The 21,183-nt window shown below is 32.4% G+C and overlaps 1 protein-coding gene across 6 annotated transcripts; it reads left to right on the plus strand.

Annotated features, from left to right (window-relative positions):
• Positions 1-15,011: 15,011 nt before the first annotated feature.
• Positions 15,012-20,909, plus strand: LOC112706310 (inositol-tetrakisphosphate 1-kinase 3). 6 transcript variants are annotated; one of them, XM_025757562.3, is made up of 11 exons: positions 15,012-15,560; positions 16,354-16,435; positions 16,684-16,716; positions 18,354-18,474; positions 18,574-18,666; positions 18,905-19,024; positions 19,112-19,288; positions 19,866-19,921; positions 20,007-20,091; positions 20,199-20,309; positions 20,415-20,909. In XM_025757562.3, exons 1-10 carry the CDS (start codon positions 15,379-15,381, stop codon positions 20,285-20,287), a joined length of 1,038 nt encoding a protein of 345 aa, XP_025613347.1. In that variant the 5' UTR covers positions 15,012-15,378; the 3' UTR covers positions 20,288-20,309; positions 20,415-20,909. The 6 variants fall into 6 exon arrangements, with proteins under 6 accessions (XP_025613347.1, XP_072056879.1, XP_025613348.1 ...); XM_025757563.3 differs by having other exon boundaries at positions 15,017-15,560; positions 18,362-18,474; XM_072200778.1 differs by having other exon boundaries at positions 15,016-15,560; positions 20,199-20,909.
• Positions 20,910-21,183: the final 274 nt, after the last annotated feature.

Here is a 21,183-nt window from a genome sequence, read left to right on the forward strand (position 1 = left end):
TTTGAAACTAAAAAACAAAAAATAAGTTATCGTCCATTTCTGAAACCATCGGTTTCTAGTCTCAAAGGGGATCTTCTTGTAGCTTGGCCAGGGGTGGTCATACATCAGCTTGATGATGTTGATCATCTCTTGAGTACATGCGTTGTTGTTCGACGCGAACCTATCAATAATCTACAGACAAACCAATATGGCAATATAAATTAAAACTTCAGAAGCAACTAACCATAATATATAGAGATTTTTTTAAAAATTTTGGCAGAGTTTCATCTATAACTGGAATGCGCCACAAACTCTTTCTATCAATAGTTAACTTAAACAACACCAAATGTCAACAATAAATGAACAACAGATACTTTCAGCAATTCACTAATCATGAAACATGAAACACTTTCAGCCATTCAAACCTACAGCCCTAAATCCACTAAACTAGAATCAATAATCAGACACTTTCAACAATTCACTAATTTGGAAACATGAAACATTTTCAGCCATTCAAACCTACAGAACTAAATCCACCAAACTAGAATCAATAATCAGACACTTTCAGCAATTCAATAATCAAGAAACATTAAACACTTCCAGCCATTCAAACCTACAACCCTAAATCCACTAAACTTAAATCAATAATAAAACACTTTTAGCTATTCAATAATCCAGAAAAATAGAAGACTTAAAGTGATACTTACCCCGTGCCGCATCAGGCTAAATCGTCAACTTACGAAGGTGGTGGAGGGGCGTCAGCTACCTCACTTTCGTGACAGGACTCTAAGGTCGCGGCTTCCGTCGCTAGAGGCAGCTTGCCGTGGCAGCGGACTACTGAGTGGTTGGAGGTGGCGTCATCACGTAGACGGATGGATATAGTTGGAGTTAGGGACCATGATGAATGACTAGTCCACTAAATCCACAACCTGTGACGTCATCGAGGTAGTTGGAGTAAGAGGAGAGGATCCATAATTTCTGGGGTACCAAAAGAAACCCTCCCTCTACCACGACCATGACTACAACCACGACCAGCAGCCTAATCTACAACACCTCTATCCGTCGTCATGTATGCAAAGAGCAAAACCAACCAGAACGCAATGAATAAACATAATTTAGACAATTTTAAACAACTTCATCAACAATATTCAGCAATTCAGTTTAATAATCGAAACACTTTTCAAAGTTCAAATTCAACTCAATTAGTGCGCCTAAGATGATTTCAAAATATTTACGAGTAAAAAACAAGAAAACAATAAATAAGAAGCTTAATAATATACATAACACATATACTCAAAATAATATTTTTTCCTAAAATGTCACATTTTCAAAATAAGAAAATTTTCATTGGATAATCGTAATAATGTCAATTTTTTCTTTATATTATGAATTCATATAAAACCAATTAAATAATCAACAAAACCTCAACATATTCATAAACAAATTCAAATTTTCAACTACTGCTATATTCTAATTAGCATCATAAACCAATCAGTAATAAAATTAACAGCAATAACATCAATAAATTAACTACTTAAAACTAATATGGCATATAAAAGATTAGAATAACTGAAAAAAATTAAAATGATCACCTATTGTTGCAAAGGTAGAATTGATTCCAAAAGGTGGACGACGCACGGCAGCGTGCATGTAGCATGACCATGAAGGCATGAACGACGAGGGACGAGCAACAATAACCACCCACAGAGGCAGAGGGAGGTGTGGTCACATACGAGCAGGAAGCAAAGTCGAGCAGAGACGTGAAAAGGGAAATAGGCGAAGTTGGACAGTGACGGTGGTGCATCTGTGGTGCGACGCAGCGGTTCCGAGAAGGAAAAGGTGAACAGTAAAGTGGCAAGGAGAGAAGAAGAAGAAGAAGAAGAAGAAGAAGAAGAAAGAAGGGGTATCGGCAGTGGGTGCGTTGACAGCGACAGAGAGGGGACTGTGATGATGGTATTGTCAGTGGCGGCAGATAGTGGTGTTGGGGAGAGGCATGGACACAGTAGTTAAGCGAGCGAGCGAGAGAGAGAGAGAGAGAGAGAGAGAGAGAGAGAGAGAGAGAGAGAGAGAGAGAGAGAGAGAGAGAGAGTCTCAAATGAGGGGACAAGAGGGTTTGAGATTTGAATGTACGCCTTGTTACCGTCGGAGAAATCCGACGGTAAACCATTGCAAGTCGCCAAAACGTAGTATTTCACTAATTGGGTATACTGTCGCAAAAATCCGACGGTAAAGGACGCGCCAATTTTTTCTCCTCCAAATATTACCAGCAAATTTACCGTCGAAAACCAAAATCCGCAGGTAATTACTTAACCTTACGAATTCGACGCTGTTACTGTCGGTAAATCCGATAATAAATTTGCCTCTACTCTGCGACGCTAAATGCGACGATAAATCTGACGATACTCAGCATTTTTCTTGTAGTGAAACTAAAACTCATAACATGAGAGTTAGATGAAACTCAATAATAAGTAATTACGTCAAATTAAACAAATTATCTAAACCTACATCAAAATTTAAAATTGAAAAACTGAAAAAGTTTAATATAAAAAATATATGGAATAAAAACTGAAAAAAACTCAGTCAAAAGTGAAATCAGTGAACTCACCCACACTGCAGAAGCAGGACCAAGAACACAACGATGGAGGAATCACGAGAAGAGAAAGTAGAGAACGGGCGATGTGCCAAGAACTAAGTACGAGTGGCAGCAAGAATCCGAGGCGGCGAGAACGTCTAAACTACGGACCATGATCACTGAATAAAGAGCAAGTTAGGGTTAGGGTTCAAAAAAGGGTTAGGGTTTTATATTTAAAATGAAGTAAAAGGGGGATGGAATAGGAAGAAGGATGAGGACAACCTACCTGAAGGGAGGGAGGAGAGAGACGCAGGTCGGCAATTAAGGGAGTAACAACAACAGTAACAGTGGCGGGAGCGATGAAAACACCAGCAACAAAACGACTAATGCATCGCAAGGAGTACCTATCCGAGTTCACGCATTCTTTGGACACAGTTGATGGTGGCCAACACTAGCGGAGGGGCTACCAAAAGTGGCTTTGAGAGAGAGAGATAGAGAGAGAGAGAGAGAGAGAGAGAGAGAGAGAGAGGTTCAAAAATGAAGGGGGAGAAGGCTTGCGGTTCGAATTTAGGGTAAAATTATCGTCGAATTTACTGGCAGAAAAATCCGACGGTAACACTTTAAAAGTGACCAAAATGCAGTGTTGCACTAATTAGGGATTACCGGTGGATAAATTTGTCGGTAATCTCGGTGCCAATTTTTTTGTTTTCTCTCCAATTATTACCAGCGAATTTACTTTTGGAAAATAAAATCCAACAATAACTTTTTTATACGAATTTATTTCCAAATCTACCAGTAAACCTGCCGCTAATGTATGATGCTAAATCCAAGATAAAGTTAATGGTATTCAGCATTTTTTTATAATGTCAAACATCACTAACTAATTATAGTGTTAGATTCTCTATACCATTGTTGGGTTGATATAAGAGGTTTAGGGTTTATAGTTTGTTTTTTTCTTAATTATTAGTATTAGTGTTGAGCACCCCATGACATTTTTGCGTTTATAGGAAGAATTTAGGTCTGATATAATGTTCACAGTGTTATTCACTTTATGATATTTTTGGGTTTATAAAATTTAAGGTTTAAGATTTAAAATTCAGAAGTTAGACTTTTAAATATTTAATGAATTTGTTCAAGCATCACTGATTAATGAATATTAGCTAGTGTTTATGACGTTGGGTTCTTTATGACATTATTGGATTGATAGGAGGAGTTTAGAGTTTAAGTTTTTTTTTTGTTAGTGTTTTACGATGTTGAGAACTTCATGGAGGGATTTAGGATTTTGTTTATATTTAAATTATTAGAGTTTATGGTATTGACCATTTCATGATTTTTTGGGTTTATAGGAGAGATTTAGGATTTAGAGTTTAAAATTTTTAATTTAAATACATATGTTCAAACATTACTAACTAATTAAGGTGTTAGATTCTTCATGGCATTGTTGGGTTGATAGGAGGGATTTAGGGTTTTAATTTTTTTTAGTTATTAATATTTACAGTATTGAACATCTCATGACAATTTTGGGTTTATAAAAGCGACTTAGGGTATAAGGTTTCTTTAATATTTGAATATCTAGTGTTTATGGTGTTGACCACCCTATGATATTTTTGGGTTTATAAGATTTAGATTTTAGAATTTAAAGTTTAGATATTATAGTTTTTAATTTTAATTTAATTTATTCAAATATCACTAACTAATTTTAATGTTTGCAGTGTTGAATTTTTTGTTATATTATTGGACTGATAGGAAGCAATTAGAGTTTGAGGGTCAGATTTTTGTATTTTGAATTATCTGTATTTACGGTGTTTTAACACCTTATGACATTTTTGAGTTTATAGAAGAAGTTAGGGTTTAGGATTTTGTTTATTTGAATTGTTTTTTTTTGTGGATAAAGGAGGCCAAAGACAAAAAAATAGAAAAAAAAAACAAAAACTAACAAGAGCCTCTCGACCTTAGAGAACCATAATTATCTAACAAGAGATAATTCCTAATGTCAGGAGGCGGAGTATCAAACAGATGAAGACCAAGAGGAAGGTGCTGTCTTTTCTTGGCAAGAGTGTCAGCTACAGTATTCGCTTCTCTCAGGGTATGCTTCCATTCAACCTTATGAATGCGGCTACTTAACAAGCTTATATCATCAAGGAGAGGTTTGCAAGGATGAGAATTAGTACAACCTTCTCTTATAAAATTAATAGCCATGGCCGAATCAGACTCAATGAGAACATGAGAGAATTTATTTGCTACCGCAATGTGCAGACCCTTTACAATGCCCCAAAGCTCAGCTTGTGTGATGGAGCAACTACCTAAATTGTAAGAGAAGCCAACAACAAATCTGCCAAGATGGTTACGAAATACTCCTCTACAAGCTGCATTATTTTCTCACTTAAAAAATGATCCATTCACGTTCAACTTCATGCAATTCTCTACAGGAGGATACCATTTTATCATGCTTATAGCTATAGTATGATTCCTTTTCAATTGGGAGCTTTTAATTTCCTCATAACGCTTAACATCTCTTTTCCATGGGATTTAATAACTTCAAAAGCTGCTATTGGGTGCATCCTCTTACCTTAAAAAATATATTTATTACGGAAGAACCAAAGACATGAGCTTGCCACTCCAAAAATACATGACCAATTAGTTGTATTAGATAAATTGGCAAAGAGCCAATCTCTAATAGTCATGTCGAAGAAATCTGTAATAATGTCGTGAGCCTTAAAGAAGTTCCAAACCGCTTTGGCAAATGGACAATCTCTAAGCACGTGGAGAATATCTTCATCCGCTGCATTGCAAATCGGACATTGAGCAGAATTGGACATATGTCATCTTCTCCGTTTTACATTTGTTAGAAGCACGTTGTGGGCCGCTAACCAAATGAAGTATTTGATTCTTTCAGTTCCTTTCCATCTCCAAACCAATTTAAAGAGTTCATCCGAGGGTGTTGCATCATCAATAATTGATTTGTATGCTGATTTGAGGGAGAAAGAACCATCTGATGTACCAGATCAAGTAATGCTATCCATTCCTTTCCATGGCAATGGAGGCGCCATTGCACTAATCCTCTTGATTACTGAGTCCGGGAGCCATTCGTTGAGCTTCGTTAATTCCCAGGATCCTGAAACAGTAAGGAAGTCCGTCAAATTACAACAAGTATCTGAAGGACTAATTACCTGAGTTACATGATGCTCAAGTTTCCCAAGTTCTGGTACCCAATTATGCTTCCAAAAATTTATGTTTGTTCCCTCTCCAATACGCCAAATAGTATTTCTTTTCACCCCATTCTAGGTTGTGCATATGCCTTTCCACAAGTTGAAAGCCTTATTTTTTCTAGAGACCTTTGGAAGTAGATCTTCTCCACAGTTATATTTAGATCTCAGAACTTTGGTCTATAAAGAGTCCTTCTTTTCTATTAGACCCCATCCCATTTTTATCATAAATGCATGATTCAAATTCTTTGCATGTCTAATACCAAGGCCTCCTGATTCTTTAGGACTATTTATCTTCTTCCAACTAATAAGATGAACCTTTTTTGATTGATCAATTTCACCCCAAAAGAAGGACCTGTATTTACGATCAATTATATCACAAGTAGCAACTAGTAAAATAGCAGTTTGTATTGTATAACTAGGTAAAGAAGATAAAACAGATTTTATCAGTATTGTCCTTCTGGCCAATGATAAAAATGAAGCCTTTCAATTGTTGAGCCTAGTATTCAGCTTATCAATAATTCCACTATAGGTATTCTTCGACACTCTAGACTGAAGGAGAGGGACCCCTAAATATTTGCTAAGATCATCATGGCATTTTTGAACATAAAGGAGGTATTTAAGATTTATGGTTTAGAATTTAAAATTTTTAATTTTAATACATCTGTTCAAACAATTAATTAATAGATATTAATGTTAGTTTATGAATTTTCAAGGCATTATTGGATTGATGGAAAAAATTTAGGATTTATGGTTTTGTTTTTTTTAGTTATTGGTGTTTATGGCATTGAACACCTCATGGCATTTTTTTATTTATAAGAGAAATTTAGGATTTAAGATTTCATTTATATTTAAATTATTAGTGTTTAAGGTGTTGAATATCTTATGATATTTTTTGTTTTATAGAATTTAAGATTTAAGATTAAAAATTTAGAATTTATAATTTTAAATATTAATATATTTATTTGTTCAAACATCATTAATATTGATGTCTATATTATTTTTTATAATGTTAGTTTTTTCATGAAATTATTGGATTGATAGAAAGAATGAGTTTAGGATTTTTCCTCAATTATTAGAGTTTGGGTTTCTTATGATTTAGGGTTTAGAGTTAGAATTTATTTTCTAAAATTTATTTTTAATCATAAACAACTTTATGTATATTGTATTTTAGAGATAAAAAAATAATGACGGACTTCGATTACTACTATAAAATGATGATCACATTCTAAAAAATCACATAATAAATATTATATATCTAAAAATTTTTAGAAGAGTACTGCTACATATACAAGTTTTTTTGGCAGATAAGTCATACAAATCACTTATATAACACGCGCGTGAAATCATGTTGTTTCTTTTTATATCCCATGTTCCTTCTTCTTCTCCTCCTCCTCCTCCTCCTCCTCCTCTTTCTTCTTCTTCTCTTTTTTCTTTGCGATTCTCTTTCTTTTTTTTCGCGTGTTTCATCTTTATCGTCGTTTTTTTAATTACTGTTGTTGTTGCTGCATTTTTTTCCTCCTCCTTTTTCTATTAATTTTGTAAGCGTATGTATTTTTTGCTTCTTTGTTTGATTTTTTCCTTCCAAGAAGAATTATGAGAATATGAAATAAGAAGATGAAGAAGAAGAAGAAGCAGCAGAAGATGAGGAAGAGGAAGAGGAAGAGTTTTGAATTATGTAGAACTTATCAGCACACATACACTAAAAATTTTTAAACAATACACTTGAATATCTTCGTGTTACACTCAAATATCTTCATGTTACACCCAAATTTACTGCAAATACAGAAAAACATTTCCTCTAATGCTGCATTTTTCTTCTTCTTCTTCTTTTCCTTATTTCTTTCTTTTTTTTAGTTGAATGAATGTAAGTTCATCCTCTTCCAAATAATTTTGCAGCATTATGTGTTTCTTCTTTTTCTTTGTTATATCTTTTTATTTTTATTCTTATTAAAAGAGTAAAACAACAAGAAACTTGAAAAGGTAAAATAAAAAGAAAAAGATGAATAAGAAAAAAAAGAAGATGGTGATCATGATGAAAAAAAAGAAGCAGCAGAAGATGTGGAGGAGATAGATGAAGAGTTTTGAATTATGCAGACCTTATCAGTACACATACAAAAAAAATTCTTAAAATATACACTCAAATATCTTCGTGTTACACCCAAATTTGCTGCAAATATAGAAAAATATTTCCTTTAATGCTGCATTTTTCTTCTTCTTTTTTCCTTATTTCTTTCTTTCTTTTAGTTGAATTAATGTAAGTTCATTCTCTTCCAAGTAATTTTGTACTATTATGTGTTTCTTTTTCTTCTTTGTTTGATTTTTTTATTTTTATTCTTGTTAAAAGAGTAAAATAAGAAGAAACTTGAGAAGATAAAAAAAGAAAAAAAAGAGATGATGATGATGATGATGATGATGATGATGATGATGATGATGATGATGATGATGAAAAAGAAGAAGAAGAAACAGTATAAGATAAGAAGGAGGAAGAAGAAGAGTTTTAAATTATGCAGAACTTATAAGTATACATACACCGAAAATTGTTAAATAATACACTCAAATAAATGTTTTGATATGATTTATTTAGATATATGGGAGCTAATTACCACACCATCAATTGAAGGACACAAGTACTTCTTGACAGTGGTAGATAATTGTAGCAGACACATTTGGATATACTTCATAAAATTAAAATAAAAAACTGCTATAATTATCCCACAATTTGTTCAATTAGTTAAAACCCAATTTGAAGTAGATGTCAAGATAATAAGAACATATGGCAAGAAATTTCAGGTAAATAGTTATTATGTGTCTAAAGGAATCATACATCAAACATCATGTGTACAAACCTCCAATAAAAAGGTATAATGGAGGGTGGAGCACAAGCATTAACACATATTACACGTTGCTATAGCATGTATGTTTTAATCTATGATTCCAAGATGTTACTAAAATTTGACTATAGCTCAAGTTGGTCATATAATAAACTGAATGCCAAGCAAATTTTTAAAAGATAAGTCACCATTTCAAATTTTGCATAATTAACTTCCAAATTTTAAAAATCTCAAAGTGTTTGGATGCTTGGCTTGCGTCTCCACTCTTCAAGTTGGTAGAAAAAAATTTGATGCCAAAGTTAGGAAACTAAGGAAATATTCTTATCACACGATGCAGTTTTTTATGAACATGAAATGTCCTTCACCTATTCTAATGACACAGTTACTGTTAAGACTAAGTCATGCCAACCACTAAACCAAAGCTTTAATCACTTGTATGATGATGTGTTCACACATATTTCTACAAATATATATGCCAATAATAATACAATACCACCATATCATTCATCATTTAATCACGACATTATCATAAATGCACTAAACCATGAAAGGAAAATTACATTAGAGTCACATACATGTACAATTCATAGTACAGCACAACCTCATGTATCATCCGCTACATTGCCCATTAGAAGTTCATGTTCATCACTTATACCTTACCTTAGAAGATTTGATAGGGAGAGAAGAAGACCTGCAAACCTAAATGATTATCATTGCATGCAAACTAACACTACACTACTACACCAATCATCTAACAAATATTCCATCTCAAATTATGTCTCTTACTCACAGCTGTCACCCACACACAAAGCTTTATCCCTAGCAGTTTCAGAGTTGCATGAACCTAAACACTATGATGAGGCCATAGCACATTCCTGTTGGAAGGATGCTATTAAAACTGAGTTAGATGCACTGAAATTAAATAAAACTTGGACACTAACCACACTCCCAACAGGAAAACATGCTATTGGTTACAAGTGGATCTTTAAGATCAAATTCAAATCGAATGGCACGATCAAGAGGCATAAAATGCGTTTAGTCGCTAAAGAATTCACCCAAACACAGGGCTTCAATTATTTCGACACGTTCCGCCCAATTGTGAAGGGTGCAACGATTCGAATCCTCCTCTCCATAGCTGTTGCAAAGGATTGGCTGTCCAGCAGCTAGATGTCAATATCACATTTTTGCACAGAAATTTGCATAAAAGAATATACATGAAAGTTCCACCAGGATTGTCTGTCTTAAACCCCAACTTAGTGTGCAAATTGGACAAATCACTATATGGGTTAAAGCAGGCTAGTAGGCAGTGGCATAAAAATCTATATTCCGAACTTAGTGCTTCCGGTTACACACAATCAAAGCATGATTATGCTTTGTTTACTCGAGCTTCAAATTCAACTTTCACAGCAATACTTGTGTATGTCGACGACCTAGTGCTTGCTGGAAATTGTTTAGAGGAGATTAACAGGATCAAGAAGGTACTTGATGATGCATTCAGAATTAAGGATATAGGAAAACTAAAGTACCTCATTAGGATGGAAGTGTTCACGCAGCAGCAAAGGCATTGCACTGTACCACCGCAAATACGTTCTAGACTTGCTCTCTGAATATGACATGACCAATGCCAAGCCTGTCACCACACCCATGAATTGTTCAACCAAACTGTCCAAAGATTGTGCTGTACCATTCCAAGATGTTTTCCTCTATCGAAGACTCGTCGGTCGCTTACTATATCTGACCAACACGAGGCTTGATATCAGTTTTGTTGTTGGGAAGCTGAGTAAATGCCTCGACTGTCCCACCATTACTCATCAAAGTTGCGCTTCGCGTATTGAAATACCTTAAGCTTGCCCCTACCCGAGGTCTAGTTTTTCCTACATCTTCCGATTTGAACCTAACTACATCCTCTGACTTAGACTGGGTTGGCTGCCTGGACACACGATGATCAGTTACGGGGACATGTTTCTTTTTGGGATTGTCTCTTGTCTTTTGGAAGAGAAAGAAACAAGTGACTGTGTCATGCTCCTCCTCTGAGGCATAATACAGCTATACAGAGCACTAGTAGCGGCTGTTCGTGAGTCATAGTGGCTAGCTTTCATGATGATTGAATTCATAATATTTCTCTCGAAGTCTACACCATTATACCTTGACAGCAAATCTACACTACACATCACTGCTAATCCAGTCTTCCATGAACATACCAAGCACATCGAAGTGGGTCACATTTTGCACGAGAAGGCTCACAATGGATTAGTCAAATTGCTGCCAATTCGTTCCAACAAACAAGTTGCATATGTATTCACTAAATTATTACCTCCTGACCCGTTTTAGACCTGCATTTCCAAGCTCAGATTGTTTGACTTCCACACTCCTGAGCTTGAAGGGGGGAGGATGACATACTGGGCATAGAACTTTATGACCTACATGCTGCGAATGCATGAATAAAATGGAAGTAGCAACATTGTAACTTAATCACATCAAAGTCAGTTAGAAAAAATAGAGAATTTACTCTTCATCTCACTCTTGAACCGAATCACCAACAATTTTTTAATATCAAAATTAATTTACCTTATTATATTGTAAGCATAATTAAATCATTATGTAAAAATATTTTTACACATTATTTTTTTTTAAGTTAGAAGTGAGATTCGAATCCAAAATCTTTAGATGAGAATAAAAAGACTATGCCATTTAAATTATAGCTCGTTGACTATATTATTATTATTATTATTATTATTATTATTATTATTATTATTATTTTCTTTAGATGAGAATAAGAAGACTATGCCATTTAAATTATAGCTCGTTGGCTATATTATTATTATTATTATTATTATTATTATTATTATTATTATTATTTATACAACCTATATATAAACGTATTTGTGTTAATAGAGGAATCAAGGTATATCACATCCTAAAAGAATAATAGATTATTCTAATGGCGGGGTTACACACTTTGAAATTTATAACTTAGGTTTCATTCTTTACCATATTGTAGGGAGACAAAAGTAATATCTAATATATCAAATTCTTTTTTTCTATGGTCAATTTTTTTTTATTATCCATTCTATAATAAATCTATCATTATAAATTTTATACATTCAGAAAAAAATCAGTATGTTGGTAGAATTATTATTATTATTATTATCATTATTATTGTTGTTGTTGTTAATTACTATTAAAACAGTGGCAGAAATACAGCGTTAAAACTACTATATCAATATTGTTTTAATAAATATATATTTTTGTTCTACTTGATCTTGTTATTTTTATCCATGTTATTTGTCACACAAAAAAAGCACATTACTAAGTGGCATATGTGTTTTCCATTATTCGATATTAATAATGCATTGAAAATAAACAAAAACAATTTGACGAAAGATGTCTAGATAAGCATCTCTTCTCTATATGTGAAGAAAATTAATTACTACCAATTGTATGATATAATTTTAGGGAGCTAATAATAATATTATATTATATTATTTTATTTAATATTCATAATTTTATATTTATAATATTTATGATATTTATAATTACATATTTATTATATTTGATATTATTTAATTATTTTAATAATAATTAAAAAACACAAAATAAAGCAAACAATAATTAAAAAAATACAAAATAAAGCAATTTAAAATTATTTTCGACTGGCTTTCTATTATATTGCAAATATTTTTTTATAAACTTATTATTTGAGTGCAGAACATTCCATTATGGATAAATATGCTTATGCTCACATTCAATTTATTGGATAAAGAATAATAGAATCTCCTATGTCTTTGCATTGGTTTATTTTAATTATTCTTTTTGCTTTTCAAAGTGCTGATTCTTTCATGTTTTAAGTTATTTGAGCATATCACTTTTTTCCATAATTAAAAAGAAGAAAAGAAGAGCATAAATTAAAACATTTAAAAAAAAAAAAGAGAGAGAGAAAATCCCAATTAAAGAAAGGGTGCGGTATATATAATGCTATATCAGCAAAAATAACTATTTTTTATATTGACTATGGGAATAATTATCTAAAAAAATAAAAGTGATTGTATGATTATATTAAATATTTTACACTGTTAATGTATTAAAATTAAACTCTCTTTTTCTTTTTATATATAAGATAGAGATATATTAAGATGAATTTAAGTCTTTTAAAATAAAAAATTAATGAAATGATAAAATAAAATATTAATTACTATTAATTTTATAATTTTTATAAAATTGTATCTTAATATCTCAATTTAAGAATAATTAATTTTTTATTTTATTATTTTACTAACTTTTTCGTTTTAGAAGGTGTTGATCTATATTAAGATATATTAAGATATGGTGGTACAAATTTGAGAAATTTTTTATATCATCAAATTGAAGAAATAAAGGAGTACACGAGTTGAACAAGGATTATTTGTGATTTTTTTTCTTTAATTACTCTTATTATATTCTTTTATTTACAGTAATGCTCTTGTGTAGTTGAATTCACTCTTCTCTCTGTCTCATATAATGAAAAAGGTGAAAATTTTAATGGTTGGTTTTTTCAACAAACTTACCTATTATCATTCAAATAATTTATATCTCAACCTACAATGATATTCGTAATAAATTTAACCCTTATACAAGATCAAAATAAAATAAATCTGTTATCCACTATCACTATTTTGATGATTGAATATTGAAAAGAATAAAATCACATCATTATTAAAAAGATGGATTCTAGTATCAATATGTTATGATGACTATGATGATTATATAAATATTGTTAAAATTAAAATTATATTTTTTTTTTAAATAATACTTCAAAAAATATTATTTAATAAAAAATTATTATTTTAATTTTAACTTGATGATGTAAAAGACAAAAATCAAGATGTACATTCGGACAATCCACAAAAAGAGGACAAAGTGCCAAGAGCCACACACATGTCTTGCATATATCACAATCCTCGAAAACTTACTTTTCATATGCCAAAGAGGAAAAAAAAATGCATTTTAAACTTTTTCATTGCTAAATGTTTAGAATTTGTTATTTGTATGTAATTTTTTTTTTTTGCTAAATAATGTAATTATTTTTTTATTTTTTCACATATCTATTAAACTATTATTTTCACGATAAATCAATAATGTCCCACCAAATTTTACGTAGCCACCAATTTGAATTATATAATGTTACCACTTTATTTATGTTTGCAAATTTTTCCTCTTTTAATGAATATAAATATAATACTATTTGACCCTAGAAAACATGTAGAAAACTTGGTTAGCTAGTATATTGATTGGATTTTTTACTCAATTTAATTAGTTTAATAATTAATTTATTAGTCTGCTTAAATAAATATCGAGAAATTTAAATTTTATTATATGCATATATTAATTTATTAGTAACAAACTCTTAAATAAAATTCAGATTCATAACAGATTAATTCTTATTTTGTTGAACAAGAAATACAAAAAAAAAACTAATTTATTTATTTATTTTTTGTTTTATTTTTATAGTTGAGGGAATATAATGGCAAATTGTTTAGTTAAACTACCTAAGATTATTTAACAAGGAGTAAGACAAGTAGATATTTTGAGAAATTTGTTATAAATTTATAAGTTTTCACAAAAAAAATAAAATATTAAAAAAGTCAGGAAAATAAATTGTGATAAATTTATAAGTTTCTAAGAAAAATATAAAATAAATTATTGAAAAATTAAAATACAAAATTTATAAGTCTATTATATGCGATACTATGCACAACTCATTTTTCTGTTAGACTTATAAATTTATTATTGCTGTTCATCGGGATGAAACTTATTTATTTATTTTTTCTCAAGAGCTATAAATTCATTATATAATTTTTTAAAAAACTATTTATATTATTAATCATTTTTAACCTATTTGTATGTGTAGTTTTTTACCTCTTACCTGGTTAAAAAAAAAGAAAAAAAGGGAAAAACTAGAAATATAATGTGTTATATAAATAAATTATAACATAAAAATTTAATATATTTTTATAAAATTCGAATGCTCCATAAAAATGTATTACATAGATTTTATATTAATAAAATATTAGAACTAAAATTTTTTATAATTAAAAATAATAATTTATTCACTCAATTTAAAAATTGTGAATAATATAATATTTTTAAAATTTAATTGTAATATATTAATAGTGTAAAATATTTTATAATAATTATATAATTATTTTTTAAAATAATTATTTATATAATTAATATAAAAAATAATTATTTTTATTAATTTGATAACATTATATCAAACTAGAAAGCATAAGAATAAGCAGAAGCAGCCAGCGTGATTCCAACGCGTGGAATGATCACGTTTTATTTCCAGTCACCTGCATCAGCACTTCATACACCTCACTATCACACGATCCCTCACTCTATTCTTCTCTCTCTCTATAAATACCCCATCATTCATTTCCTCTGCCATTCATTCCTTCTTTACTCTCATTTCCTCACTCTACTCTCATTTTTTTTTTCTCTGTTCTCCCCACAAACATTTCAGTTTCACTTCTCACAAAAAAAAAAAAACGCTTTATTTCTCTATTTTTCTTTTATTCTCTCTCTTTATTTTGTGCCAACCAATTCCAATTCACCTTTTTCCGAGTCTCTCTCCCCCTTCTTCCAGAAAATTGACCCTAATCAGATTGATTTCGTTCTCTTCTCTCACCTTCTATTCCGATTTTTCGTGACACTTGTTTTGATTATCGCTGCGCGGTTTCGAGTATCGGGAAATTGTTTCAGGAATTTTGATTAAGGTGTTAGGGTTTTGATTCTTTGGTGCGTGAGTATGAGGCTGATGGATGAGGTTGAGAAGGAGGAGGAGAAGGTAGTGGAGGAGGTTCAAGATCAATGGTGTCTGGTGGTGAATGCTGGATTCGCTTCGCCGAAGAAATTCGTAGTTGTTGGTTACGCTCTTACTTCAAAGAAGATTAAGAGCTTCATGCAGCCGAAGCTTGAAGGATTAGCTAGGTAAAAGAAAATAATAATAATAAATAAAAAAATAAATTAATTAATAAATAACAGAAAACAAAATACGAAGAAATTTGTTCTCTCAATAAAAGTTTCTAGTTTCTACTTGGTTCTTCTTGTTGTTTTCTGTAATTAACAGTTTCATTTTTTGAAAAAATATGTTGGGAGGAAAAAGTGGCTTTTCATGATCACATTCGAGTTTGGACAAAGAATGTTAAATGTGTTGCTCATTTCATCCGATGAGATTCCTCCAGCATGCGTCGTTTTCAATTGGTTGGCGAGAAAGTGAAAGGAACTTTTCTAACCATAGGAGCATCTGCTATAATGACCCCAAAGATATTTTTATTTTTCTTGAACAGTTTTTATGTTTATCTGGGAAGTGGGAAGTGTAGCATCAAAACAAAAGCTCTTACACAAAGCTATTATACAGGAGGAGGAGGAGGAGGGAGGGATTCAAATGACTTAATTATAATTTGCTTTTTGGAAGGATTTAAATTTTACTGACTTATTTAGAAACATACATAAGATGCTGATTCATTGATTGTACTAGTGATATGATAGTTGTATGCTTCCTTTGTTGAGTGTCCTGCATAAAAATTATAAGAAACTATATTCTGTTTAAAAAAATGATAATTGCAAACTTTGGTTATGATTTTGCATGGAAGAGTTGTCTGTGAGCCTTAAGAACACTGAATAAAGGATTGTATTGTATTTGCTTTTCTCTCTGGTATATCTTTGTTCTTTGTAGTCTTTAGCTTGTTACTGATTTGAATTACTACAAATTATTATGCAGGAACAAGGGGATACTCTTTGTAGCCATTGACCAGAATAGGCCTCTTTCAGAGCAAGGTCCTTTTGATATAGTGTTACATAAGGTTATAATTCCTTTTGCCATGAACTTCCTTCCCAACTTTTTTTTTTCTTTTTCAAGTAAAATCAAAATTTAATTGGTTCTCATCTGCTGTTGTTGACACACAAAAAGTTCAATTTATTGTGCTCACTGTTTATAGTACTACATCACGTGCTCTAACTATTAACCATCCCTGTTCAGTTTGGACTGATTACTGATCACTCTTATGTGTTTTTACCCTTTTTTTTCTGGCTCTCCATTGTACAAATGCAGTTATCATGCAAAGAGTGGCGCCAGGTTCTTGAGGTTGGTCCCTTTAATTTTCTCGTCGTATGTAATTATTGTGTTGATCATCATTATTAATGGCTTAATGCTTGTTGCTGGTATTGTTTTCTTATGTAACTTTTGATAATTGGGATTTTTTTTAAAAAAAAATCACTGGAAAGGCTGGTCAATCGTCACCAACTAACTTGACTAGCATTTTTAACTTCTGCCTGACACAATTTGCAGAGTGATTCCTCAATTACTCGTTATGAATCATGGTCCAGTAGTTGAGGTAGAGGCCTCAAGGTCCCTGCAAGTGAGGATGTTACTATTTTCATGGTCATCTAGCTCATTCTCTCAGGTTTTCTTGACAAGTCTTTTCAAAAGGTTTTTTCTTCTTTTACACACTCTGAGCTAGATTCATTTCTCCTTGGTGCCTTGGTACACTTTTGCATGGCTAAGGCCTAAGAGAGATGCCATACCAATTCCAATCTTGTGTTTGATCCTCTAGGCCATATAGTGCTAGCTGTACTTTTGGATCAGATTTAGGTGTAATAGTTCCCAAGTACGTATAAATTTTGCTAATTATTCCATCCTCACTATTCTGATCAGTCAACATAGATTGTTGGGTTGTCTGGCCTGTTAGTAACCAATGAGTGCTGCCTGGTATAAAATGTTACCAACTGAATGATTGTGTCTATAACTCTTCATGGAAATTTATAGTAATCCCTGAATTGATTAAACCTTATTGTTCGGTTAAAGCATACACACAGAACAAAGAAAAACATAGTAGCATTGATAAATAAAGATACGGGCACAAATTCTTCAAAGGATGTGTAGTGTAGAATAGGAATGCTTGCCGGAATTAAGATGACATATTAAAATAGGATTCATGCATAGCCCAAGAAGCTAATATCTGGTTGTTCTTCTTGGGACATTCTTTTTAAGTTCACATTGTGTTATTCTGCTAATGTCACTTAGTGCCCACAGACTAAAACCTGTTCTTCTCGAAAGCTTGCTAATCTGCTATTCATTTATCTTTTTTATTTTTTCCAAGAAAAACATCGTTTTATCCTACAGAATTGTTCTCTTCTGTTGAGTGAAGATTTTATTGCAGTATAGAATATAGATGAGAACCCATTTCTCTAATATCTTGGTCTATTCTATAACTTAAGAAACAATTGTAAATACATTCCAAAATGCCATATAATTAAATCATTGAATGTGTAATTTCTTAGTCAGTTAATCATTAAGTAGAGTGCGGCTCTCATGTTTGAATGAATGAAAGTTTAGTAAAGACATCCTCTTTGCTTTGTGTCCAGAATCCTTGTATAATGGACATAGCATTCAAGTGTTCATTGCAATGTACCCAAAATTGAAAGGAACATGGATGTTGAATATTTCTTGTTGGAGTGGATGCTTTGTTTAGAAGAAAATGTTAAGTTTACTAGGTATTAATTAAAAGCGAGGTGTATGTTTCGTTTCTGTGCTTGTATATATAAGAATAAATATTCTGATAATTCATTTGGGGAATATCACTGCTGCTTCATACATGTTTAATTGTTTTTAATTCACAGCCAATCCTATTCTAGTTATTTTTGTAACTTTTGGAATCCATTGGCTTCGCTTTCCAGTTCTTAACTCCTTTGGCTACTCTTTTTTGACTAACTTTTTTATAGGATTATAGACAATCACACCCAGAAGTTACTGTTCTGGATCCTCCTGATTGCATACAACATTTACGTAACCGTCAACACATGCTTCAGGCTGTTGCTGAGATGAACTTTTCTGATTCTTATGGTATTTCTATTTCTTCCCTCAACTTTGATTAAGTACAGCTGGAGAGAATTGCTATTAAGTTAATCAATAATAAACTTGCTCATAAAAACATCCTTTCAGGGAAAGTTGGTGTTCCTCGGCAATTAGTTATCAAGAGAGATGCCTCAGCCGTCCCAGAGTTGGTCAACAGAGCTGGCCTGAATTTACCTCTAGGTATTTATATGTTGGTATTTTCTTAAACTACTTTTATATGCTGCAGTTGCAATTTCTCACAGCATGGGCAAATGGCCATTTGTACATGAGGGATTTCTGAGACAAAGTCATCAAAACTAGTGAACATAGGCATTGTAATCCTAACTTTATTGTGTCTGGTCAGCTTAGTTATCACGTAAATATGTGATGCTTAAATTTGAACTCTCGTTGATATGTTTCTAATTCCAAACCATTTCAGTTGCAAAGCCACTGGTTGCCGATGGAAGTGCAAAGTCTCATGAATTATCCCTTGCTTATGAGCCATACTCTCTTCAAAAACTTGAACCTCCTTTTGTTCTTCAGGAGTTTGTCAACCATGGTAAGCAAATTTCCATTGTTTGGCAATGATTTACTCTTTACATTATTTGAATCCCAAGTGAATAACGTGCTGTTTATTTTGGTGTAGGAGGTGTTCTCTTTAAAGTTTATATAGTTGGTGATGCAATAAAGGTTGTCAGACGGTTTTCATTACCTGATGTTTCCAAGTGGGAGCACTCCAAGGATGCTGGCATATATCGTTTTCCAAGGGTTTCTTGTGCTGCAGCTTCAGCAGATGATGCGGATCTGGACCCCATTGTTGGTGGTAAGTTATCATGTCCTAAATGCCAATTGACTATGCTTTCAAAGTGCAATAGATATACTTCAGGAAAGGATTGAGTTGGCAGGCTGTTTGGTCTGTATTTGATCTTCCGTGAGGAGGCTCTTATATAGTTATGTAAAAGAAAGAAAGTGCTCTGCTTTGTATGAAATGCAATGCATGACCTCCTTTAAATGTGGTAAAATTGATGATTCTGGATCCAAGGCTTTCAATAGACCTTCAATTGTGGACTCAAGCAGGCTTCTTATTCTCCCCTTAAAAGAAGAGATACCCAAAACAAATTTGTCTTTGTCCTGATTGGTGCCTCTGGGCTGACGCATTGTTCTTTGCAATTTGCATAGTTGTCATGCAATGATTGTGCCAGTCTGTTAGACAATGTGCTAATATCTTACCTGTTTGTGGTACAGCTTTCCTAATTTGTCTAATATGAGGTTAGGTGGTCATAGGCATAATTCATGCTTGCATTTGGAAATCTGAGCCCTACTTACGATTTAGGTTATTAACAAAAAAAAAAAAATGCTACTTACTATTCTCCTGATTTTCTCCATCTTTCACCCTGCAGAGCTGCCTCCAAGACCCCTACTTGAGAAGCTGGCTACAGAACTCCGATGGCGATTGGTAATTTTCTCAATTTATCAGTTAAAGCTTTCATGGTTATTCATATTAGGAGTTTTATATGAATTGTCCTAATTTTCACATTCAGGGTCTTAGATTATTCAACTTGGATATGATCCGCGAGTATGGAACTAGAGATCGGTTTTACGTCATCGACATAAACTACTTTCCTGGTAAAAATGAATATATGTTACTGTTAACATACTTCTCCTTGAGTTTGTTTAATTACCTTGAAATGGCATTGGTATTTGTTTTAAAGTGATATTTTAAATTGTTGCAGGATATGGCAAAATGCCAGAATATGAACACATATTTACAGACTTCTTGTTGAAGCTGGGGAATGGGAAGTACAAGAAAAAATCAGGCTAAGTGATGAAATTGACATCATAACGTAAGCATAATTGCCTCTCATTTGAGGCTCCAGATTATGGCTAGAGGCAATATCTTTCTTAGTCCCTATTACTAACAATTTCTTCATTTGCACTGTGTGGAGAAGTCATAGGACAACTTCCGGAACGCTTAGCGTGGCGGGAACATCAGCCGGTACAGAAAACCGATATTCTTACTACTGAAAAGTAACAGAAGCTATTGCATTCAGCATCAGTACATAGCAGAGTGCTAAATCCTGAAGTTTCTAGCTTAGCCTTGATAAGAAATAGGAGACTGTAGCTCTAATTCTGCAACTCTTGAAGGATTCGTCTCCGTGGAAAAAATGGTGACTGGTGGTGGTGCCTCACCACCAATGCTGATGATAATATGAAAGAGAGAGACGACCTTTTTTGTAGCACAAGTTAACAGGGTTTCAAGTGCACTACTGATTGTTCTTTGCTGTATATACATGTAGATTCTTCACGTTAGCAACCGAATCTTTGATTTCATGAAATCAAATTTAATTATTATTGCTATATATCTCGTTGTAATTATTACCTCAGCTAAATGGCTGAGCACAATAGGCGTTCGCGCGTAAGTTAATTATAATAAATTCTCTCTCTCTCTCTCTCTCTCTCTCTCTCTCTCGTGTAGTAGATTGTATATTCGGTATGTAAAACGTTAGGTTGTTAATATTCCTACCTTTCATAAGATTTTCACAGCCGATTATTTTGTATATATTCAATACGGGGCATCCGAAGTCCTGTAGCAAATAGAGGTTAAAGTGTGTGAGATTTATATGATTAACCCCGATTACCAGTCAAAATTAGATGGGTTAGGCTTAAAAATTCTTTAACCTACATAAATCAAGCTGCACCAAGTTCGAATCTCAGCTA

This window comes from Arachis hypogaea, chromosome 8 (genome assembly GCF_003086295.3).
Source record: "Arachis hypogaea cultivar Tifrunner chromosome 8, arahy.Tifrunner.gnm2.J5K5, whole genome shotgun sequence".
NCBI lineage: Eukaryota > Viridiplantae > Streptophyta > Magnoliopsida > Fabales > Fabaceae > Arachis > Arachis hypogaea.